This window comes from Tachysurus vachellii, chromosome 15 (assembly GCF_030014155.1).
Source record: "Tachysurus vachellii isolate PV-2020 chromosome 15, HZAU_Pvac_v1, whole genome shotgun sequence".
Classification (NCBI taxonomy): Eukaryota; Metazoa; Chordata; class Actinopteri; order Siluriformes; family Bagridae; genus Tachysurus; species Tachysurus vachellii.
The window spans coordinates 2,351,012-2,376,005 of NC_083474.1; the positions used below are offsets into that span (position 1 = coordinate 2,351,012).

Consider the following 24,994-nt stretch of genomic DNA (forward strand, 5'->3'; position numbering starts at 1 on the left):
CGGATTGTGTTTGTGAAGTCTGGTGATACAAAGGAAGAGTCCGGAACACTGCTGTCTCCATAGTGGATTTTTTTTATTATTATTTATCTGAGAGTTCATTACACACTAAATCCATCATCTCACAATGAATAAAATCAACGTGGCTGCTGTCTCAAATCACCACTGAGACGTTACACTTGTACTTATTGCCTTCTTTCTTGAAATAGTCATATAGTTTTTAATTTTGAAAAAAAAAAGTGCTAAAGCCTTTATTCGTACGATCACAAACTGGCCTCATCTTAATCTGAGTCAGAGGTTCAAAGTGCATGAGTACAGATGCTGAGAATTGGGACATGACCGATTCTAACATCACAGTTTTGACTTCTAACAAATTATCCATAGGTGCAGAAGATTGCTATCGATGCAGATTACCATCGATCGAGCCCAATATTTAACAACACACACATTTATCTCTCAGTTGGATATCTTTACATGTGCAATATGTATTCTGTATACTACATGGTTTGTATATTAAATATGATATTACTTCACTGTTGTTATTACTTGCTAATACTCATTTAAATCATTGTAAAGTGTCTGTGGCTTGTACGTTACATATACAGCGGATATAAACAGTCTACACATCCTAATGACATTATAGACATTATCTCCAAAGTTGAGAGATGCAGCCAAGAGGCCAACAGCAACACTGAAAGAACTATATGGATTTCTGTCAGGTACTGCTCACTCCTTGCATGTGACTAAATGACAAAAAATGAATATGCAAGCATGTATCAATTATGCCAAACGATTCTTTCAGTCTCCCCAAACTGTGGGGAAATGTGTTACGGTGTTAGAACTTTTTGGCCTTAATTCTAAAAGGTACTTTTGGCTCAAAGCCAATACAGAACATTATCCAAGGTACACCGTAGCGACAGTGTAGCATGGTGGTGGTAGCATTGTGCTTTGGGGCTCCTTCTCTTCAGCTGTTCCAGGAGCACTTGTCAAGAAAGATGGGAAAATGAATAGCTCCAAATACCAATTTTTTTAATCTCTGGATTTCTCTATTTGTTGTAATATTGCATTAAAGATGTAACAAGTCTGAACTTTATGTTGTTAGTTATGTCTTTCTATTTTGAAAACTTGCAATTTCATAAGTGTGTGTAGACCTTTTCCATCCGCTGTATATACATATAACATTGAAACGTTTTCATTTTAAATGGCGCTTATTGCAGGTTTAACTGTGCTAGCGACCGCAACGGGAAAAAAGTGCATTGCTTTTAAAATTGTTTAAATAGTTTTTCTACCCTGACTGACACCACTGTACAAAAAATTCACAAGGTTCATCAGAGGATGGCAGATTGATCTTAACACTGAGATAAAGCTCACAACCTTGCCAAGAGTGCGCGACTGTGTGTGTGTGTGTGTGTGTGTGTGTGTGTGTGTGTGTGTGTGTGTGAGTGTGTGTGTTTGTGTGTGAGAGAGAACTATAATGGCTTAGAAGCCTCATCCTCCTTGGCTTGTTTAAGAGAACTGCAGTGGTGCTTTAATCAGGGAACATGTAGTAACACACACACACACACACACACACACACACACACACACACAAAAACACACACAGCCATGTTCCCTGTGAAAAACCTCACGACGACTCTCGCTTAACAGTCTGAACGTGTTCTAACAGTGCAAGAGCCAAATACACACACACAGCGGTTTATAGAAACACTACACACATTAGATAAGAGTTTAAACCACAAAACTCACAACATTATACACACAAAGCGAGTTATTACTGATAACTGATAAAATATACAGTTTTATGCACAAACATACTCCATCATTCAGTCAAGATTTGCATTAAGATTTGTATCAAGTTATGTTATCATCTTAATGTATGAATCACTGAGTCAATCACTTTAGGCCACACATGGTTTGTGTGACAGCAAACTTTGTGCTGAAGGAGAAACTAAACTGACTTTTTTTTTTAACTTTGCGACGTCCTTTTTGACCGTGTTTATATTCATAACAGTGAGTCATACAGTGAGTCAGAAAGCCTGTTTGATTCATTGAACTATCCCAATAAGCTGATTCATTAATTTATGTATTCATTCCACTATGCTAAACTGTAACCTACATATACTTGTAACCTATATTAAGATTCATTAATTAATTTGACTCAGAATGATTCGCTTTCACTCGTGTTAATTAGTAGGCTAATCACTGGATTGATTCATAATGTTGTTCATAGAATTATAAACATAGAATTATGTTCTCACACACACACCCACCCACACACACACACACACACACACACACACCCACACACACACAAACTCACTCACTGCACAGCACTGCAACCACTGGAACTATTACAGAGAAATTGTGTATTACTGTGTGTTTGTTTGTGTTATAAAGAGCAACTGTTATGGCTTGTATCTTGTATGTGTGTGTGTGTGTGTGTGTGTGTGTGTGTGTGTGTGTGTGTGTGTGTGTGTGCATTTGTGTGTGTGCGTGTGTGTGCGTGTGTGTGTGCGTGTGTGGGTGTTTAGCCCCTGTGCAGTTTCCTCAGTTCAGCAGCCACTCTCCTCAACTGGGCTTCGATCTCCAACAGCTCCTGTAAAACACACACACGCATGCACACACACACACACACAAACACACACACACACACACACACACACACACACACACACATATGCATCAACTTCCTTTCATCACACCACCCTGTCATTTTCATTTTTATATGAATTTTTAAAACCTCTGATTCATCTTGCTCCTCCTCCTCCTCCTCGTCTTCATCTCCAACATCCTCCTCCTCGTCATCGTTGTATCTCTCCTTCTCGAACTGCCGCGTCCTTTCATCACTCGCCTTCTCCATCTCCCTTTTTTGCTGTGGCTCTTTAGTCTCAGTTCTCAGGTCTTCCTCCTTTGCCCTCTCTCCCTCCGTCGGCTCCTCTTGCTCCTCCTTCGCTCTCTCCATTTTCTGCATCAGCTCCTGCAGCTCCTCCTCCTTCTCCTGCCTTTCCCTCATCTTCGTCTCGTCACTCGTCAGTGCCTGGAGCTCGAGCTCCACCTTCTCTTTCTCCGCTTTCAGCTCCACCTCATTTTCCCTCCTCTCCTGCTCATGCTCTTCCTTGTCCTTCTCTGACGTTTCCTCTGTTTTTCTCAGCTCTTCCAGTTCCGTGTCTCTTTTTATTCCCTCTTCTTTTTTCCGGATCTCTTCAGCCAGCAGTTCTTCCAGCTCTCGAGCGCTTTCTTCCTCCTCCTCATCATGCTCCTGATTCCTGTCTTCAGTCTGATCTTCGTCCCTCCGTTTAGCCTGTTTCCTGTCTTCCTGGTCATCCATGTCTTTCAGGTCGTACTCCTCTGTCTCCCGAACATATTCACTCTCTCTGTCCAGCTCTGGAAAAAAAAACATATAGCAAAGGTTAGGTTGTGTCCTTCTCCACAATTTTCCCTTTCCTTCTACAAAGTGCACTCATTTTTGCATACTACTTAGTTTGCTAGTATGAAAATTGGGAAATATCCATTCATGTCACCTGTCTATATCAGTGAATGAGGCATGGACATTGTGTTAGTGATTCACACTAAAGGGGGCGTGATCTGTCTCTGTCAGTCTTAATGAAGGAGGCGTGGCCTGTTTTCTGCCTGTTATTCATATTAAATGATTTCATGCTTTCTGAACCTGTCAGTTCCAGTGAAGGAGGCGTGGCTTCTTAAACCTAGCCTACGTTAAAAGTCTTATAAGTCAAATATTCATGTGCGAACACTGACCATGTTCAACCAGTTCCTGTAGTTCTCTCAGCAGACCCTGATGTCGCTCATCAGCAGTCAAAACTTTGTCTGAAAAAATTTGTGCACACACACACACACACACACACACATTATAACCTGTTTGAAAAATATATACTACTTACCAATTGTATAGAACACTGTTGTAAAGAAAGCAAGAAAGTGATATTTAAAAGTGTGGTTATTGGAGGGCGGGTCAAAAGCTCACCTGTCACCTGTCCATCACAGCCTGCGGGGGTCATCATACTCACATCCTCCAGACAACTGCTTCCCTAAAAACATTAACGTTGTTAACATGTTATTGAATCCAGCTCATGAGGTAAAGGATCAGGTACATTAGTACCTTAGTATTTATATATGAACATAGCTCTAACCTTCACATCCAACAGGGGCAGACATCCGACTATAAAACAAAAGAAGAGAAAATAAATTGAGGGAGGATTTCTGTGTAGAAACATTTAACATTTTTTGGGATCAGCCTCCAGTCATCAGCTAAAAACGAGCACAAATACAAAAATGACAAGCATAATATAAGTCTGTCATCTCACAAGTATATATATATATATATATATATATATATATATATATATATATATATATATATATATATATATAGTATACTATTGTGTACTATTGTATACTATACTATATATATATATAGTAGACTTGTGGAACATGCTAATTAATTCAAAGCTAAAATTAGGTTATTAAGAAAAATGCCATTAATTTAAAATGCAATTAAATCAGCTGTGTTTTATCCAATCGTATCGCGGCTTATACTATGCTATACTATGGTCCAATCACATCTCTCCTTTCCTCCTCAGCAGCCGTTACCTAGGTTATATAAACGCACTAATTTCTTTAAACTTTTGCGTCATACGTGAATGTTGAGTTTATTCAAAAACTAATACATATTACAATATTTCTAAGCTGTCAGTAAGTTAAGGGAGCTTTTTCGACGTCTGGCTTACAAAACATTTCACCTTCGTCAAAAAAACTTACACAAAAAAAAAAATTAAACAGATAACATTTAAACATCTAATTTTCTTTTAATTTACTCAGAAATGACAAAGGACACCTGCCACTGGCGCGAGACCGATTATTAGCAATAAAGGTCGAGTCCCAAACGCCTCCCTATTGGTCCTAAAGTGCCCTATTTAGGGTGTAACGGCACGTTGTTTTATACTAACGTGGGTAAGGGAGGAAAAGGATATTTGGGATGCGTCGCAGTTATTCTACCGTTATTAAATGCTACTATACCTGAAATGTTATGATAGTCTTTTTGTCCTAAATCTTACAATTTCGTGAAAAAATACAAAATGTCTATATGCACCCTATATAATAGGACTTTATAGGGTGTGAAATAATGGCGTAGTAGTTTAGCTAGTTTACTATGACTCCAATAACAGGGCATTTGGGATAAAGCCAATGAATGTAAAATCTAAATAAAATAAACAATTAAGGAAATAAAATGTCTTTTCTGCTAAGTGCTTTTTCGAGTCGTACAGATAAGTGTTCGTTTTGATGGAACGCATATGTTTGTATAAATTATATATATATTTAATGTGTGTGTATATGTACATATATGTAAACATCTATATATATATATAATGCGAATGTGAACGCGACTGCGACAAATTGCTAATCCTCGTGGGGAAGAAAGTTAAGTCTTACCTCCTGTGAAAATGCACAATAACGAGGGTAAAAACAGGAGCATGGTGGATTAACCTTGGAATTCAGAGACGTGCTTTAATTCAGTCTTCGTCTTTAAACCGGATTCACCGAAGGAATTTGATCTGAACACCGTGTCCAGAGAGGCTGAAAGCCGGGTTGCCAGATTGGAGTGACCTGATTTTCAAAAAATATCCCGCATCAAACGACTGACAAACAAAAAACAAACAAACAAACAAATAATCTTATATGCATTTAACAAAGCGTCGGTATAAACACATTATTTGGAATAAACAACGTTAAATAAATTAACTCTTTCTAAATGATTGTGGTTACCTTAGCACCAGTGGGCCTTATTTATGAAGCTGGATCCAAACAGATTTGTGTGTAAATATATATTTTTTTCTTATTACAATCGCAACACTTAGCAAATCCCCTTACAAAGACCATCAAAATCACATTCTCATGTTAAACATGTCAAACTAAGCCAACATGAACCATACATTTAGACAAATAAAACATCATTTAAGTACAATAGAAACAGATTTAGCATTGCATAGTATTATTATTATTATTATTATTATTATTATTATTAAATATTTTATTACTGCAGAATTTGGGGGGTCACTACATGCTAATGAGCTTTGTTGGGAAGCTCTTCATTTTAGTGGTTACTTCTTTTTTTAAAAATGTTGTAAATGTAGCTTGGTTTGACTTACACAAGCATTTACACCCAACTTCTTATAAAGATTTTATTTACACATGATAACTCCCCATCCATACATCCACCCATCCATCCATCCATCCATCCATCCATCCATCCATCCATCCATCTATCCAGATCCCCAATTTAAAATAAACCTGACCAGATTGCTGTAAGCAAACATCATTCATGCATAAATCTGTCCATTTAAAATCTAAACTAAATACTTTGTCCAAAGATATAAATGTTAAGTGATATTGTAGCTTATAGCTAAGGCGAGCCCAAAGCCATCCGTACCAAATATGAGGGATCTCTCATCTCAACATGGCAACCTTGGAGGCGTGGCGTCTATAATGTTAGAGGCGGAGCTGTCCGCAGAGATGTGGTGCTGAAACACAGACATGCTGAAACCACACAGCGACACCTTGCGCGCGCGTGAGAAGAGGACAGGAATTGAGGGCTTAAACAACAAGGACACTGTGTCATTGACTTTCACTTCTCATTATTCATCATTATACATGTTTAAAAACAAACTCCAGTGTTGAAAATGATCTGGCAAAATGTAAACTATTGTTAATATTGTTATTATGTTATAAATACTCTGACATTTTGATTCGAGGTGGTAGGAATTCATTTTTACTTAAAAGTTCATTTTTACTTAAACCAGCTCAAAGATGCCCACGATTGCCTGGTGTCGCTGTGATGGACACGTGAAGGGGTACTGTATTTTATATCGTTTCTAGTTCGACATCACACACATGACGGTGTACATATATCATGAGCTTCCAGCGTTTTCTCCACCGCAGCTGTACCATCAAGCCTTCTTGGTTCTTATCCTTAATATGCCTCCTTTACTTTAGACCTTTTCACCATTAGACCTACTTTATCGATCCTCCAAGGAAAAAATTGGGAAATAAAGCTCACAAGCTACACCATGTTCCCTAAGGTTAAATCTGTAGCTTCAAGGTTGTTTTTAAAGGGGAACATTTCCAGGTAAAAGATCTGAGAATGCCAAAGCGGCATGCATAGTTTAGATGTAGACGGTTCTGGGAAACTAATTTATTTAGTAATTTATTAACCTGTGTACGGAAGCAATGAAAGTTATTATTGATTGTTTATTGTATTGATTCAAATTAGGTAGAATTATGCCTTTAAACCAACATATCGGTGTTACATTCTGGCTTCTGATTGGTCAAATGTCCATTTATTTCCTGTAACAGCAGCTCTGGCAGTTCAAGACAGCTATTGCTCTCTTTCTATAATAACTTTGCGACCTGTACTAATAAAACAGCTGTAATTGTGGATGTGGTGACATTTTCTGTGAGATGTTTATTTAGCTCTTAAGGAAGGAGTCTCCAGTGACAAAAGCAAAGCTGTAACGTTTTCCTGGTCTCATGACAGTTTTTTTTCTCTTATAAATTTTGAGAGAGAAAATAAATGAACAACATGGACTACTCTAAGTGTTTTATAAATGGAAAACAAGCATGAAATAAAATAACCAGTACTGTTGCAAATAACTGCGGTAAAGGCAGACATTTTGAGGCTCACCGTTTAGTCGGGTTGGTGAGAGCAACTCTTTCACTACAACCGTAGTTTGATTAATTTTCTATATCTGCATGACACATGCTATGTCATTTCTTCCTCAATCTCCATGCATGTGAGGCACTTGTGAGAAAACTAAAGGTCAACATTAAGTGTGTTCCTGTTAAAAGAGTTGATGAGGGTGCTGGAAACAGGATGTCCAAAAGAATTGACAAGAAAAAATAAAACTTTTCAGAAACATAGATTTCTTGTAGGTTTTACTAGAAAAACAAAAACAAAAAACAAAAAAAAAAAACACAAAAAAACAGATCAGGCTCTGCAGGAAATAAAGAGCAAATCGAAGACCTGTATACACGACTCTCAGAGTTTTCTTTTTTTAAATGGTCTTTAAGACTTTTACAGTTCATCACTCTAGCAGGCTGTACTGTTAGGGCTTATTATATGAGACCCATAAACAAACAAAAAATGTTTTAATATATCAGCACCTTTTTGTGTTTTAGTCATAAAATCTCTTGACTGTAAGGAACGGAGGATGAAAAGGAAGTAAAATAATACAAACCAGGGCTGGGATGAGCATGTGTGTGTGTGTGTTTCTGAGAAGTGTGAGCGAGAGAGAAATGTGAGGGAAAGGGAGTACAATTGGCCCATGAAAAAGGAAAAAAGGGATCATATGAGTCCAGCTCTGCCTTTTATACATATATAAAAACAAAAGTACAACCCTTACAACCGGCTGCTTGATAAAGATCAGTTTTAAGTGTCGCTCTGCTTTTGTAAACACGTCGATGCTAGAAAAATCATTTCTTATGCCTTAAGGTTTAGCTAGTCATGTCAGCCAAACTCTGGTGTAGCACGTGTAGTGATCAGTTGGGTTTTTTTTTCCTCCCCAAAAACGCAAGTGCCAACAAGATATAAACATCGGGTCCTATATAAAGGTATGAAGAGGAGTTGGTTTTTTGTTAATCCTAAACCGAAATGTGTTTGCGAGAGATTTAAAAATCTGCACAACAACTTATTCTGCACGATTCTTTCAAGCGAGAAATTCAGATTAAGACGAATATCCATAGTGAGAATTGTTTAAATTCATGAATGTAAACTCCTTCGACGGTGCACTTTGTAGTGAACGAGCTGACGTTTTCGAATCATGACAATTTACCTGATTAAAAAAAAAGAAATTCCAGACGAGGCTACAATTTCGACCACAGACAACAGGCAACATGGGGCGGGGCTTAAGATGAATCCAATCAGGCGATTGCTGAGCTCCATCACTGACCTAGCCTTGTGTTCACTTCTTGGTTTCTTTTGTACTGAATGACTCACTTCCTGGAACTTTCAGACGGTTAAATACGGAATGTCAAAAGTTTGTGACTCGTCGTGCTCCGGAACCGAAACCACGTCGCTGAAATAGTTCTCCGTCCCCGTAAGTTAGTCTTCACACAACAACAGTAATTACTAATACAAAAAAAAAGCCAACAGCAAACTATTAATGATGCACAAAGTTTGTGTCGCTCTTAATAATTAAAAAAAAAAAATCCTGCCAACAGAATTCACAAAGTGCCCAGAAGCTTGTCATGCAGCGTGTCAGTACGAAGAGTGTGCCAGCGTGTGTGTGTGTGTGTGAGAACACGATTTCAACAAACAGATCTTTAAACCAGTCTCTGATGTCATCAATGTGCGCCACTGTCTCCTCACACAAAAAAATGACCAAGCAGTAAGCGGGCTGCTGTGTTGTTCTCGTCTCATGTCATTAATAAAGCTAAACATTGATAGATAAATATTGAAACATTGAATATATTTACAAGAAATCCACCACGTGGTCAGGTTTAGTAGTTTGTAAGTACTTTGCATTCATAGTTACAGCTCAGTATTTGCAACCAATCAATAATTTTTGCGTTAATTTTGGAAGGAAAAAATAAATTTGTGGGTTTTAAAGTCGGGCTGCAGCAAAAACACTAGAGATCAAGGTTCAAATATAGAGCCTGAAAGTCAACCTGCTTCATCAGGGGGAGCCAGAGGCGCACGACGATGACATCACACAGCAGTGATTAGTTAAAAAGATGGGAATGTTGATCCCCGTTTACCGTGACGTCTAAGGCCGCGTTCACAAGGACCGTTAGGACTTTGTCTTCGTCACAAAAGAAGACTCACTAAGACAACCTCCTGATGGCTGACGTGTGCACGTGTCAACATATGGTCTTTTTGTTGTTGCTGTTGTTCATTCACACCGGTTTTCATTTCAAAGAATACTGCAGTTTTTCTGAGAGATACTAAAAAGTCCTTGCAAATGCAGCTATAAGACACAGGACGGTTAACGAACTGTGTGTGTGTATGTGTGTGTGTTTGATTACAACTGCTAAATGAATGACAGAACAGACCAAGAGCCCTTAATATCAGCACCAAAACATTCGCTCTCCGCTGAACCCCGCAAAGCCGAGCTCACTTCACCGGCCCGTCCAGCTTTCACTCGATATAAGCACACAGTTCGTTCGGACTTGAGGAGGCCATCTGAGACTTGGACAGCGACGTTTCTCTTCTCGTCCCTTCCTCCGGGATGCCGAGCGGTCCGGCACACGGGTCACCGCCTCTCATATAATAGTCATCTGAATTCCTTTTATAATAAACTTAGAATAATAAAGTAGAAAAATATCAAGCGCACATGTACACAGTTCATTTTCTCACCGTTTCTTTTGTAGTGAATTTTTATCTTTTTTTCTTTTTTTTTTTAAGCGTAGATTGCGCGTTCCAGGCCGCACATGCGTGAAGAGAAGGGTGAGATTGCAAAATTTCCTCTTTTTTTTTTTTAAACGTTGCTTTTATTTTTATATTGTTGATGTTCTGTCCATGCCATCTGCACACACACAAAGAGAGAGAGAGAGAGAGAGAGAGAGAGAGAGAGAGAGAGAGAGAGAGAGAGAGAGAGAGAGAGAAAGAGAGAGAGAGAGAGAATTTAAAAATGTTGCTACCAGAAATTTCCTAGTGTAAAACAGGATTTACAGGATTTTCTATAATGGACCATCACAAGTTCAGAGTCTTTTCTACCTGCAGTAACTGTTTTTCATCAAATCATAGATAGATGCACAGAATACTGATTGAACAGTAGTGTGCAAAAGCTGTGCAGTGATTGGCTGTACCTCCTAAGGCGTGTTCAGTCATACTGAGGCACAGTGACTCCAGCGTGGGATTGATCTCCAGGTCAGTCCCTGGAACGGGGCATTCTGGGAAGGACAAAAAGAAAAAGAAAAAAGTGTGAGAGTGAGAGCATGTGTGATTACATACAAGGTGTAAAATAAAACATGAGGGGTGTGTGCGTACCTGGTTGCTGAAACAGGAGCATGGTTTGTGGAGATGTGTGTACAGGGAGAGAGTGTGTTCTCTGCACGGAGCTCCGGCTCTGACTCGGCATACTGTTACTCCCCCCAGGATTCCCAAACCACAGATTCTAAAAAACACACACCACATTGTCAAATCGATACAGTCTGGCCCAGGATCACAATCTTCTCACACACATACACACACCTGTCTGCCCTGTGTGCTGACAGCTGGCTGGTTAGCAAGCGTGTGACGTGGAGAGTGTGTGATGATCCCCATGCGACTGGGAAGCGGCGCTCCACGAGGGGGCAGGGGGAACTGTCTCTGACCTCGACGAGACACACCTCCACCCACAGAGCCTGCTGTGGGCAAAGAGTTTGAACCATACGCCCACCTACAGACACACACACACAAACATTCAGATTCTCTGTATGCTTTTCACTGTTCACTTAGCACATGTTTTGATCCAGTGCGACTCAGAATTCAATCAGGACCCAAAGCTCATGGAAACACCTTGAACTGTTTTCTCAATTGTCTTGAAGTATTTTTGAATCAGAGCGTCTGCTGAGTATTAACTGAGGCAGAACTAGGCTAAGGAGGACGGGAGCGGGTGAATGAGACAGACCCTTTCTGTCGGTACACGGGCATGTCCAGCATGGCTTTCCGTGGGAAAAGGCGGAGCAGCTTCAGCACCTGCTGCTTCCAAGATGCCAAGCGCTTCTTCTGCGTTTCCGTGAACGCCTAAAGGCCAGACACATAAGTATTATAAGAGCATGGCTAAGACACAATGAGTGCACCTCAGCAACACAAAGATATTTTTAAATGGTCATGACATTTATAAATCAATTCTAATTATGTAATTTAGGTCTGAAAATCAATTTCAGATCATTTCTGCAGAGACTCACCTCATGGGTTGAACACTTCTCGATGAGCTGCAGGTAGCAGCTAATGTTCTCCTCATCTGGCCGTGATACCAACAGTTGCGTACACACTGAAACACACATACGCACAGACACCACATTTAGCCACCGCTATGCACATGTACAGCTGTGTGTATCTATGCTTTATATTTTTTTTAAAAAACTACAAGCTACTTTGAGACTTCACCTTTCCCCATCACACGCGTAAACTGCCCAGGAATGTCTCCTTCTGAAATGGGCGTGGACGAAGGCTCCCCGTCGCAGGGTGGAGGATTGTGGCTCTGAAAACCCTCTACAGCTGCGTCCTTCTCTTCCACAGGATTGGCGGTTTTTTCAGTAGGTGTGGCTCCAGGCTCCACCTCTCTCTGGGTAGCAGTGAGCGAGTTGTAGGCTTTGATGGGTGTGATGATGATCTGCTGAAGTTCCTGCAGGGCATTCCGGACGTTCCCACCTTCAAGGATATCCTGTGGAAGGTTGTGATATTGAAGTTTGCTGAATCGCATACAAAGAAAATCTCGATTAACAGGCTTGACATTTTGCACAGCTCACCTTTTCGAGAGACTTGAGGACACACTGTCGCTCCCTCAGCTTCTGAATGCTCAGTGCTATCTTGTGCCGAGCTCCTTTGGTCACGTTCTGCAAAATAAATCCTCCTTTGTTTAAACAAACGAAACATGCCAGTGTTCTGCAACAGCAGAAAATGAATAAAACACTGACCTGTGACTCAAGGTGCTGTTCGGTTAGAACCATCATCTCCTCATAACTCATCTGGGAGAAAAGGGATGCATACTTGTGCAGACGGAGACTCTTTAACCACGTTGGCACGTCTAGGACATGCACGAACAAGATTTCATGTTGCGTAACACTAACTGCGGTACTAATAAGACTTAATTTATTGGACAAAATGTTTTACCCTTCATGCCACTGCCGTCCTCCTGGAACGTGTTCCGTGTATTGGTTTGATCCTCTGTTTGCTCACTGCCTGAGGAAGCTACGCTGCCCTGTGGAGACAGTGGTGCGTGCTCCGCCCCTGTGGCTCCCTGGCGCCCACCCATTTCGTCCTGGCCCAGCCAATCAGAGCTACAACCCGGTTGGTTGGCAGGAACAAGAGACATCGACCGTGTCACTGAGCTCTGCTGTACCTGACCAGAAAGACCTAAAAAATAAAAACAATTAATTACGACTTAACATGTACACTTAACATTTCCCGCAAACTGATGTTTTACGCTTCCCAAACTAACATTCCTGCACGCACCACTGACCTGTGCTATTGCTGTTCATTGGGGAGGGCACTCCACCAACACCAGGAAAAGCCATGTGCCCGTTCTGGCCGGCAGGCGAGCTACATGTTGACGGTGATTTATCATGCCAGGCATGTGCCACCTCCAGGGAGTCGGTCGGACCCGTCCATTCGTCTGAGCCCTGTCGGCCGTGATGATGGTGGTACGGTCCAGGAGGCGGTCGAGCGGACAGGTGTTCCTCAAGGTGGTTAAGCCACAGTGCGAGGTTGGTGCGATCATCAAGCGTGGTGGCTGGGTGGATGAGGGCATAGGAGAGCAGTTGGCGGCTCTCCTCCACAAAAATGCTGCTCTCAATGGTGTGGCTCAGCACCTGCTGTAGCAGCTTCATGTATTCACACTTGGCCTCGCTGTTCCGTGGCTGCAGCAGGGGTAGATGCGAAAGCAGCAGTGACACAACCTTCTCTTTGGGCTCCTGCTGCCACTGGCTCACTATGGCTGGAGGGAGAAAAGGGTTTTTAATAGGTGGTGTTTGGCCAAACTCTGTACAGTAGGTTCCTAAAACCTATTTGGCATGTTAAAAACTTATACATGTTATCTCTCGGACTCTGTCACAGAGGTCACTGGCATTGTCCGAGTTCATACGGTTCATACGGATTGGACGATACGGTTAACCATTTGAGCAACGAACCACCCTCCCCGCACACACACTTACATTTTAAAATAACTTTAGGAACTCTGAAAGAATGAGATATTTTTTGAATGGTTCAAACCATCAACACACATACCTGCATTGTTGGCCTCGGCCTCCAGTAAGTGTATCTCAGTGCAGTCGGCCAGCCAGTGCTCCAAACAGATGTGGAGGAATCGTGCTTGGGTCCTTGAAACCCTTTTGAGCAATGACAACAGCGCCACTGTCTGCTCGCATTCGTTCCAGCCCTTAAACCAGTCCGTCAAAATCCCCACCTGGTCCCGGAACATCATGGCGAACCCTATCGGAGTCCTCTCGAAGGTGAGGGGTTAAAGTTAAGGGCTGTGGCCTTTAGTGTAGGATATTTGGTGTTAAATAGTCTTACAGTCCACTCAGGAGCTGCATAAGAAAAGCTTCACATGGTTCTGGCCCAAGTGAAGGGCCAGTGGCGCAGGGAAGGGGCAGTGGAGAGATAAGCAGTCAGCAGTCACAGAGAAAGTGGGATAGAATCCTGGAATGACTCCACAGTGAGAGGCGGCAAGAAGCTATAGAGAATCAGAACAAACAACAGAAAAACAGCTAGTAAGTTTGATCATTTGTGCGTTTAAAGAAATGTGTCCGCATGATCCAACTTCAACATCATAGCTGTAATCAGCTGAGGATTAAAACTACAGCAACACGGTCAAATCTTTCCAGGCACAGCAGAAGGTCGGCCACGCACACCGAGGTGTCACTTTACAGCGACACTATTACACGTGTACATCACACGACTAAACAGTAATGTTTTAGCCTAAACTAGATTCTGCCCCTTACCTGATTTGGCATGTAAACGGACCTGCATAAAAGGCTTTTATTTGTACTCACTGATTTTGAAAACACCTGCATCCTTAAAGATGGCGGATTGATGGATTTCTGAAGAAGGGGAACCTAAAAGTCATCAGCAAATTGGGGAGCAGCCTACGTTTGGTCACTCTTACATACATGCATGTTTTAGGCTGCTGACAGAAAATCAAACTTCACTAAGACAGTGACTGGGGTTCAGGGTTAAAACCCAAGATACTAAATCTACTTTGTCAGAACCAGAAGAATTTGTTGAGGGTCTGGTGACACTAATTCCACAGAACCTTCAGGATTTCTTCTCTCAAAACAGAACCGAAGTGAAAGGTGATGAACATCACTGCAATATCATCTCCATACTGTTCATTACAATCATCAGCATCCTTCTTCTTATAGACATAAGGTTACAAATGTACTTAAAGATAATCGGCTTCGCTGAGCAAACAGAGCGCCTTACTGCAGACTACAGCAACTCTCGATTCAGGATTAGCAAGACATGCTCGTTAACCCACGACTGACTATAGACTGAAAATGATCGCATATTTCCTGTAATTTCAGGTGTTTCATCCCCACCTTGCGCTAAATGTAGACGTAAGAAAACGCAGTCGTTTATTCCCTACAGATTCGGTCCATTCCTGGTCATGTTCCTCTTTCCACTTCCTAAGAGAAGCACAGGATCATAGAGATACGAAACATTAACCCATGATAAGAGGCCTCTGATAGCTTGCTGCACACTTGTCAAATTAACCCTTGGAATCACGGTACAGCATACACGCGGACTGTCCTCTCTCTAGAGTCCTGGGCTTACACCCGTAGGCAGCTGAATGTAGCTCACAAAAGGGATTCCTTATAAATCTGATAAACACTGTCATTTTGCTCCAAATACCGATTTAAAAGAAATAAAAAGTGGCCATATGCCAGAAATTCAGAACAGGGCAATGGAACTGGTTTTTCCCAGATGACATGCATTTAAAACCCAGATTTAAAAAAAAAAAAAAAGGGTGGGAGAGAGAGAGAGAGAGAGAGAGAGAGAGAGATCATGTAGGAGAACAAATGAAGCATGGATTGCTTACACTTTGGTTAAAAGGACAAAATGCCTGTGTGTGTTTCTTTTTCCAACCATTCCGTTTCCTTTTCCTGAGCAGAAATCATGCATCCTTATAGATACCTTTCCTTTATACTATTAATTAATTATTATTACATCTCCTGTGTGTGTGTATACTATTTTGACAACTCTGACATTATCTGAATGCATACATTTGTGAAAGCCTGTATTAGTTTTCATGCATAATCCACTTTGTATCGTCTTTATGTCCCTCATCATACCCTCATCCTCCTTTTGTATAGTCTGTAAAAACTCTGCTAGTCTAAAAATTCCATATTCAACTGTTATTTAAAGAGCCCCAAAATACTGACATTTCTACTGTTATGGAAACAAACTTGGGGGGGAAAACCAATGAAAGTATAATTAAGGTTGTGGCCTATATATATATTTTTTTTTTCAATAACATTTATTTTACTTTTTTTGTGTATGTCTCTGTGCATGATTTTATTTTTAGGAAAAAGCACTCAGACAACAGGCTTTATCTATGCTTATAAACAGATTGTGTGGCTCTGATACAAAAATAAAGTAAAGGAACGGATAACGTAGACAATAACATTAAGAAATTTAATCTGCTACTCTAAACAAATAGTTTACCTAAAAAGGATATTTTTAAAACAGATAATCTGATAAACAATTCTAATACATTTTTAAGCAGAAGGGTTTTAGGATCATAAAAGAGAAAATGGATTTGCATCAGCTTTACTTTTAAAAGACAGAATAAAAGTCAACACACCGTAAGGTAACTTGTACGACTTTTACGCTTACTCTGCTGAGTGTACATTTTAATGCTGTAAAAAGAAAAAGCACTGTACCCAATGGTGCTTGCATTACAAGACCCGAAGCTTTGTATTATTTTACTTTCTACGAAAACAACCCAAAAGCACCACATTCAACCTTTTGGGAGCAGGAATTTTTTTTTTTTTTTAAGTTCCCTGCATTCATTTCATCCACTGTGTAAAAGTTTCTCTTGTATGTTATTTTAATTTATGAGAGCTCGGATGCAGCAGGAAGAGGGGAAAAAATGATAATAATAATAATAATAATAATAATAATAATAATAATTCCTCAGTGTCCGTTCCTTGTACGCAAGATAATTTTACAAACTTTTTTTTGTTTGTTTGTTTTAAATTGGCCTCGTACGTTTCTGTTCGGTTCTGGTGTAGGGTGGGATGATGAATTGGTGTAGTGCGGAAACGCATGGACTTGTTTTAAGCTAGTTTATCACATTTTTGTGCATGCATTTTTATTTTTGGTATAAACAAAAAGTATCCAAACTCAACAAGTATTTCCTTCTTTTGATAAATGATTTCAGTGCATTTTTTGCCTGGAATGTTGCAGTCCTGTGTGTGTGTGTGTGTGTGTGTGTGTGTGTGTGTGTGTGTGTGTGTGTGTGTGTATGTGTGGATTTTTGTAGAGGGCTGGGCTCCATTCATCCAACAACAATGTTTTTTCTGACATTTATCCAGGACACCCCTCCCTTTTTCCCAGCATTAGCTTTACCATTCAATATTAAATAAAAAAGCTAATTACATGTGATTTGTTTTAAAAAAATATATACATCTCACTAAGTGCACAAATATATGGGGTTTTTTTTCTTCTTTTAATAAACAACTTAAACCCAAACCAACCATCATGGGCACATATGTTAAGAAAAAGGCGTTAGTGTGATAACTCAATATTCTGTCTTTTTTTTAATCTATTTAACAGCATTTTCTTTAGAAAATGTATAGTAAAGTATAAAGTATAGATAAAAATCACCAGGGTGTATCTTCATCCAGGTTTTAAAAAACATAAAAACACTTACGTGGTCTAAAAGTTTAAAACTAAGCGACGCTAATGAACTAAGACTAGCCGCTGCCAAGGAGACCGAACGCCTGGACTGTTAGCTTGCTAATACACACACTAGCATTAGCGCCTATTATCAACAATTTTGCTAAAATGTTCGTTAAAAATATAATAATAAAAGGCTCGTTTCTTGTAGGTACTAACCTGAGGTTTGTGGATAAAGAAAATAGGCCTAAATAAAAACATTGTGGTCAAAAACAAATGAAAAATTAAAGTGTGTATAATTTGTTCCGTTCGTTATGCTAACAAGCTAAAAGCATTAATGGCCCACTGTGTGGAAATCACCGAGGATTTTCTCTGCAAAATTAACAGCACTGAAATAACTTCAACGTTGCCTTTGTGTTAAATATGAATAATAAATAAGTAATAATAATAAAAATCAAATAATGCATGCAAAAATGCAATCCGCGAACTCAAAAAAAAAAGCTAAGCTACGAGCTAAGCTAATGTCAATGCTTATCAGTGACAATCTGGTTTTATGCTAACGTTATTTCGATAACTAGCATTAGCACTATTTGCTAGTTCTATACACAACCCGAGTTATTGTGTTATTATATACATTCGTCGCAATTAACAAGGCAATAAACAGATCATTTTAATGCTTACTGATATGCTGAAATCCAACAACGACTCCAGGAGTATGTAAGCTAGGCTAATTATGCTACAAGCAGTGTGTTAGCCTCTTCAGCCGAGGCCTCGCCTTTAGCATCCAGACTGTTTTGCAGAGCTCGCCGCGGTTTAAATGTGTAAGTGTGTGTGTGCGCGCGTGTTTGTGTGTGTGTGCGTGTGTGTGCTGCTCTCTGATTTACTCACACACAGTTTCCATCCTCAGCACTCAGTGTGTGTGTATGAGAGTGCATGTGAATGTTAAAGCGCCGCTATTCACTGCTCCTAATCCCGACATCGCGGAGGAGGAGAATCTCTCCTGTGGAGGGAGAGAGAGAGAGAGAGAGAGAGAGAGAGAGAGAGAGAGAGAGAGAGAGAATCGCGCGGGTGTGTGTGTGTGTGTGTGTGTGTGAAAAAGAGACAGAGACAGTTTGTGTGTGTGTGTGTGTGTGTGTGTGTGAGAGAGGGAGAGAGAAATAGACAGAGAGGTGTGTGTTTGTAAAAAGAGAGATGGTTTGTGTGTGAGAAAAAGAGACAGACAGTTTGTGTGTGTGTGTGTGAGAGAGAGAGAGAGAGAGAGAGAGAGAGAGAGAAATAGACAGAGGTGTGTGTTTGTAAAAAGAGAGACAGTTTGTGTGTGTGAGAAAAAGAGACAGACAGTTTGTGTGTGTGTGTGTGTGTGTGTGTGTGTGAGAGAGAGAGAGAGAGAGAGAGAGACAGTTTGTGTGTGTGTGTGTGTGTGTGTGAGAGAGAGAGAAATAGACAGCGTTGTGTGTGTTTGAAAAAAGAGAGACAGTTTTTGTGTAAAAAAAAAAAAAGAGACAGACACAGTTTGTGTGTTTGTAAAAAGAGAGACAGTTTGTGTGTGTGTGAGTGAGAGAAATAGACAGCGGTGTGTGTGTTTGTAAAAAGAGACAGTTTTTGTGTAAAAAAAAAAGAGACAAACAGTTTGTGTGTTTGTAAAAAGAGAGAAAGTTTGTGTGTGTGTGTGTGTGTGTGAAAGAGACAGACAGTTTGTCTGTGTGTGTGTGTGTGTGTGTGTGTGAGAGAGAGAGAGAGAGAGAGAGAAATAGACAGTGGTGTGTGTGTTTGAAAAAGAGCCAGTTTTTGTGTAAAAAGAGACAGACACAGTTTGTGTGTGTGTGAGAGAGAGAGAGAAAGGTGTTTGTAAAAAGAGGGACTGTGTGTGTGTGTGTGTGTGTGTGTGTGTGTGTGTGTGTAAAAAAGACAGATACAGTTTTTGTGTGTGTGTGTGAGAGAGCGAGACAGAAATAGACAGCGGAGTGTGTGTTTGTAAAAAGAGAGAGAGAGACACAGTTTGTGTGTATGTGAGAGAGAGAGAAATAAACAGAGAGATGTGTGTTTGTAAACAGAGACAGAGTTTTTGTGTGTGAGACAGAGAGACTAGTGTGTATGTATGTGTGTGTATGAGAGAAATAGATAGAGAGAAGTGTGTGTGTAAAAAGAGAGACTAGTGTGTCTGTATTATTCATCTTTTTGTTTACATAGTTATTTAGAGTAGGCATGTTTATCTTTTTATCAGCTGTTAAAATGTGTATTTATTCATTGCTATGTTTTTCTTTTGTTGTTTGTTCATCTGTCTTTTTACCCAGGTATGTTATTTGTGTTTAACTCACTTCCATTTCTTTTTATTACTAGCAGGTTAAGACCCTCAGTGGTATTAGTTCATCTCAGACCAGATCCAGATAACAGCATGTGATAATAATTAATAATTCCTTAATTAATTATCATACAATCGGAGTGTAGTGTAGACGTGCTATAACAAGACAAAACCATCCAATAGAACTTCTTACAGTTTTTTTGTTTGTTTGTTTGTTTGTTTATGTGTACTTCTGATCCATCTGATGTCACAGCTGACCTTTGGGTCAAGATTCAGATTGTGGTGATGGAAATCATGGTCCCAGACTGTCTCTGGTTTCTCTTGCTTGTGTTGTCGTTGTGTTAATGTGAGTGTTTGCGTGAGTGTTAACACCCTCTCTGTACTGCAGCATCCTGTCGCGTACGCGGCTGCTGTTAAACACGGAAATTAGTGTTAGTCCAGGACACGCTCTACAACCATGGTAGGAAACTTTCTACACTTTCTACACTTTTAGAATGTTCTTAGATCGTTCCAGATGTTCCATGGTGCATCTGCTGAGGAAACACGTATGCAGTATAATATGTATATACTGGTCTAGTCCTGATTTTATGTTAGTGTTGTGTGTATTTTTATTTTTATTTTTATTTTTGTTGTTGTCAGCACTACAGGAAGTTGGTTTGTGAGACAGTGTGTGTTGTAACACTTCCTGTCTCTGTGCCCAGAAAACATATGCAGTACGATTCACAGAGCACTGACTTTTCTTTTCTTTTATTATTCACGCTAACTAATAAAAATCTCCTAGTTTTAAAATCTTCAAAGCAAGATGTAAGTTACATCTCAGTTACGAAACATTTCTTGAAAAAATTTGTGATTTAATCCAGAAGTTATATAAAGCTGCACCTATCTGAAACGCTCCTGTGTGGAATTTAGTTTACAATTTAGAGAACTAGAATTGCACAATTTTAGTCACATGCTGAGTGACTTTAAGAAACACAAAACAGAAAAAATGTATGTGTTTTAGCTACAATAGTAGGTATAATTATCCATATAATAGTAGTATGATTATCCATTAGCCTTATAGCTTTATCCCTTTAAAGTTACAGTTTCGTGTTGTGAAACAACTTTCTTACATTAAAGCTGTCCTCACCAAAATCTCTTATTTATTTTTTAATCTATTAATTTATTAGAAATCGAATAAATGAAATAATAAATTAATGAACACAGCTTGTAGCTTCGCCACATAAACAATCACACGCTCCTCTGTCAGCATTTTATTTGTTGCTATAGAAACTAATTTGAATGATAGTTTGTGGAAATCTGGGGGCACAGTGGCTTAGTGGTTAGCACGTTCGCCTCACAACTCCAGGGTTGGGGGTTCGATTCCCGCCACCGCCTTGTGTGTGTGGAGTTTGCATGTTCTCCCCGTGCCTCAGGGGTTTCCTCCGGGTACTCCGGTTTCCTCCCCCGGTCCAAAGACATGCATGGTAGGTTGATTGGCATCTCTGGAAAATTGTCCGTAGTGTGTGAGTGAATGAGAATGAGAGTGTGTGTGCCCTGCGATGGGTTGGCACTCCGTCCAGGGTGTATCCTGCCTTGAAGCCCGATGACGCCTGAGATAGGCACAGGCTCCCCATGACCCGAGGTAGTTCGGATAAGCGGTAGAAAATGAGTGAATGAGTTTGTGGAAATCGCTGTGATGTAAAATAGCTATAAAGACGCAAATCGAGAGAATATAAAGCAACTATATAAGTATAAAACAAATGAAACGGTGATGTGTTTCAGTCGAGCTCACTGGTCGTGTGTGAGGTGGATCCAAGCCTGACAGAGAAACTGAAGAAGTTTCGTTTTCGGAAGGAGACCACCAACGCCGCCATACTGAGTGAGTATTTCTCGGGAAATTCAAGAAATTGATTCAAGAAGTTAATTATTATAGATAGGGCTTTGTTCCAGAATTATTACATTTTGCTTTATTACTTTTAAAACCACATTTTCCATTAAAACTTTTACAGAAATGTACATCTCGTTTTAAGGTGTCCCCCCCCCAACAGAATTAAGTAATTAATTAATTTATAAAAATAAAAATATTATTTATTTTTATACTTTGTGATATTCGAGGTTCATATTTTCACATGTTGTTTTTTACTCAATTCGTATTTTCTCATTCATTTTTAATACAGAATGAATTTATATATATATATATATGTGTATAAACAAACCATGTTTTGTGATCAGATCTTTCTTCCCACACGTGATTCATTTATTTTATTATCACGTGATTTTCAGCCAAATGCATATACATCAAGTAATATATAAAACATTAAAAAAATCCCTCATCATTTACCGTACAAACCGTACATTTGTTTCAGTGAAAATTGATATGGAGAAACAGCTGGTCATATTAGAAGAAGAATATGAGGTGGGTGCCTGAAAGAGCTCATATCACTAGTCAAAATCCGCTATAATCTCTGTGGTTAAACATGTGATGTTCATGTTACAGGACATTTCTCTGGACGATCTGCGAGAAGAGCTTCCAGAGCGCCAGCCTCGATATCCTTATCAATTTATTAAAAATAATAATAATAATAATAATAATTATATATAATAGAGTTTATGTTTTGGATCTCCAGTTAGCAAGCTAATTATAAGCAGTGTTCCAATTAGCATGATCTTATGCTAGTCACGATTAACCTATAACCGTGAGTTTAGAAATAAAAATCTCCAATCTCTTTGATTTGCAAAATTGATATGAGTACCAGATAATAGCACATTATAGTTTCTTAAGCAGTACACAGAAATGCTTTTGATGTAAAGCTGGGTTTAAGTTAATGAAATCTGAGGCAAAATATTAGTAGCATGTGCACTAGCACTGTTTTTAGGACAGCATGATTGTCACATCCATTTCGACACAATTACAAAACAGTGTGGAACAAAAAGATTGAGATCCCTGACACACTTTCACATTGATGATAAAACAGTACCGAAACACAGTTTAACTTCCCTGAAAATTGAATCATTTAATCATAAGCCACTTAACCAAAGTGCACATACATAGTGTACAGCTACAAGCTAACGCACTCCGATGGCCGAGTGTCCTACCCGCTGTGTTTCATTTTCTCCAGTCCTGTGGGTAAGTAAGGCTCTTTGTTAAGTAGGACTTTTTTCAAAATGTAAACATCTTTATTTTGTTTTTGCCATCAGTTAATTCTCAGGTTATTCTTAAGAACATATCTAAAGAAAACAAACTAGTTAGCATACTAGGGAGCTAGCTAGCTAAACAGCAAGCATAACACTACGTGTACTATTATATTTGTCATGTCTTTGTCAAAGATAATACAGATTCTAGATGATTTGTTTAAATAAATGTACTTATTTTGTTATATAAATAAGTACTGTGATCCCAAAATCCCAAAGTTGTGCACTGAAGCTATGACGCTAATGTAGCTAACAAGTAACGGACAGCACATGTTACGCTCAGAATATAGTTTTTTAAATAAACTCTTAAAAATTAAACTATTTTAAAAAAAGATTAACCATAATCTTTTTAAAATTAATTTTAAACTTTAATTGTATATATTCACTTTTTTTTTAATTCTTATTTTTTCTTCTTCTTCTTCTTCTTCTTCTTCTTCTTCTTCTTCTTCTTATATATCTATTTATTTTTCTCTCTCTTCTGTTTCCATACTTCTGTAAAGCTGCTTTGAGACAATGGAAATTGTTAAAAGCGCTATACAAATAAATTGAATTGAACTGAATTGAATCGATGCAGATTGTAGTGCTAAGAGGGATGTCTACGTAATGTTTTTGTATTCAGTGTTAGATACATTAGATGTTGGCTTTACATTTACCTTGTTTCTCAAGTGCAAAAAAAAAACTAAGAAAATTAACAAGTGACTTAAAGGTGAGGTGCACAATGTTTTAAAGCCAATGTTGACATTTGAAATCACCAAAACAAACACGCCCCTAACCCAAATGTGTGTCACTCCTGTTTTGATAGCTCCGCCCCACACTTACATACGTAACCCAGGCAACTATTATGGCGGAACCTGCTGGGGCAGCTGGCCGAGGGGATATTTTTATCAATAAATGAACACAATGAGTAATACTATGGTAATACAAATGTGTTTTTGTAGTACTGTGTGTTGTACCGTGAAAGGTTTAGCTCCGTTTCACGTGGAAGATGACGTTCAACACCTAGAACCCGAGGCAGAGGTAACGGCAGGTATCCGCCATGTCAATGTTTCAATCACTTTTTGCTAATGTCAGACATGCGCACTGAACACTTTCTCCTCCGCATATTGACAAGACAGACCCCTTTCTGCTCATTGGCTACACGTTTTTTTTTGTTTATCGGCCCGACTCAGTTTTCTGAAGCATTTCAAAAAAACATTGTGCACCCCACCTTTAATTTATCGTGTAGATTTCGGCACAATAAGACGTTGCACAGAGAGACGTGGTTGACCTTATTGACCCTGAGCAGAACAAGGGAGTGAATGAAGATCAAGGTATAAACATTGTTTTTTATACAGGTTGTAAACCGGAGCAGCAGATGATGTACGCCGGCAGTAAAAACAGGCTCGTTCAATCTGCCGAGCTCACCAAGGTAAAGAAATAACAAGTAACAGATCAAACTACTAAAATCGTGACTCTGGCCATTTTTACTCAGTGCACCGTTTACATCCTGCAGGTTTTTGAAATCCGTAACGCAGATGATCTGTCTGAGGAGTGGCTGAAAGAGAAATTGTCATTCTTTCGCTGAAATATTTCGCTGTTCAGGATCAGTGCTCCGTCCTTCTGTATACTGAAGATGATTATATAATAACCTCACAGCTGATCTCAGACGAGTGGAGAAAAGGCAGTCATGCATTTGTGTTAACATTTGTTTTCATTGGAAATTGTACAATAAAGCTTATGTGAACTTAATTATTGACTTGATTATAATAAACAAAAATATTAAATTTGTTTTAAAATGGCAGTTTTTTGTGATAACCCTCATCCCCATCACAGAATATTTACATTTTTTTACTCCTGTAACATAAAATTTTTTTTTTTAATATAATTTTTGTGGAACTTCAATGATGTCAATTCCTGTTCTAATAATATTATAGTGGTTATAAAGAGTCATTCGGCCACCATCAGCTTCGGCCAATTGTGCCAATAAA

The 24,994-nt window shown here is 39.2% G+C and overlaps 3 protein-coding genes across 4 annotated transcripts; 1 reads left to right on the forward strand and 2 right to left on the reverse strand.

The window, feature by feature from the left end:
* Positions 1-54: 54 nt before the first annotated feature.
* On the reverse strand, positions 55-5,613 carry LOC132858465 (uncharacterized). The gene is made up of 6 exons (XM_060888828.1): positions 5,446-5,613; positions 4,146-4,174; positions 3,980-4,043; positions 3,754-3,822; positions 2,738-3,381; positions 55-2,593 (listed from the first exon to the last, which is right to left on the reverse strand). Exons 1-6 carry the CDS (start codon positions 5,486-5,488, stop codon positions 2,525-2,527), a joined length of 918 nt encoding a protein of 305 aa, XP_060744811.1. The 5' UTR covers positions 5,489-5,613; the 3' UTR covers positions 55-2,524.
* A 3,371-nt stretch (positions 5,614-8,984) lies between these two features.
* Positions 8,985-18,611, reverse strand: LOC132857861 (protein Smaug homolog 2). Of its 2 annotated transcripts, none has more exons than XM_060887962.1 (13): positions 18,443-18,611; positions 13,940-14,387; positions 13,176-13,649; positions 12,827-13,069; positions 12,631-12,740; positions 12,463-12,549; positions 12,101-12,377; positions 11,899-11,984; positions 11,619-11,734; positions 11,201-11,387; positions 10,997-11,123; positions 10,816-10,899; positions 8,985-10,532 (listed from the first exon to the last, which is right to left on the reverse strand). In XM_060887962.1, exons 2-13 carry the CDS (start codon positions 14,133-14,135, stop codon positions 10,504-10,506), a joined length of 2,016 nt encoding a protein of 671 aa, XP_060743945.1. In that variant the 5' UTR covers positions 14,136-14,387; positions 18,443-18,611; the 3' UTR covers positions 8,985-10,503. The 2 variants fall into 2 exon arrangements, with proteins under 2 accessions (XP_060743945.1, XP_060743944.1); XM_060887961.1 differs by having other exon boundaries at positions 18,236-18,611.
* Positions 18,612-20,229: 1,618 nt separating this feature from the next.
* On the forward strand, positions 20,230-24,802 carry gmfg (glia maturation factor, gamma). Its single transcript, XM_060888009.1, has 7 exons — positions 20,230-20,316; positions 21,618-21,714; positions 22,202-22,251; positions 22,333-22,382; positions 22,880-22,962; positions 24,362-24,435; positions 24,520-24,802. The coding sequence occupies exons 1-7, from the start codon at positions 20,314-20,316 to the stop codon at positions 24,589-24,591; spliced, it is 429 nt and encodes a 142-aa protein (XP_060743992.1). The 5' UTR covers positions 20,230-20,313; the 3' UTR covers positions 24,592-24,802.
* Positions 24,803-24,994: the final 192 nt, after the last annotated feature.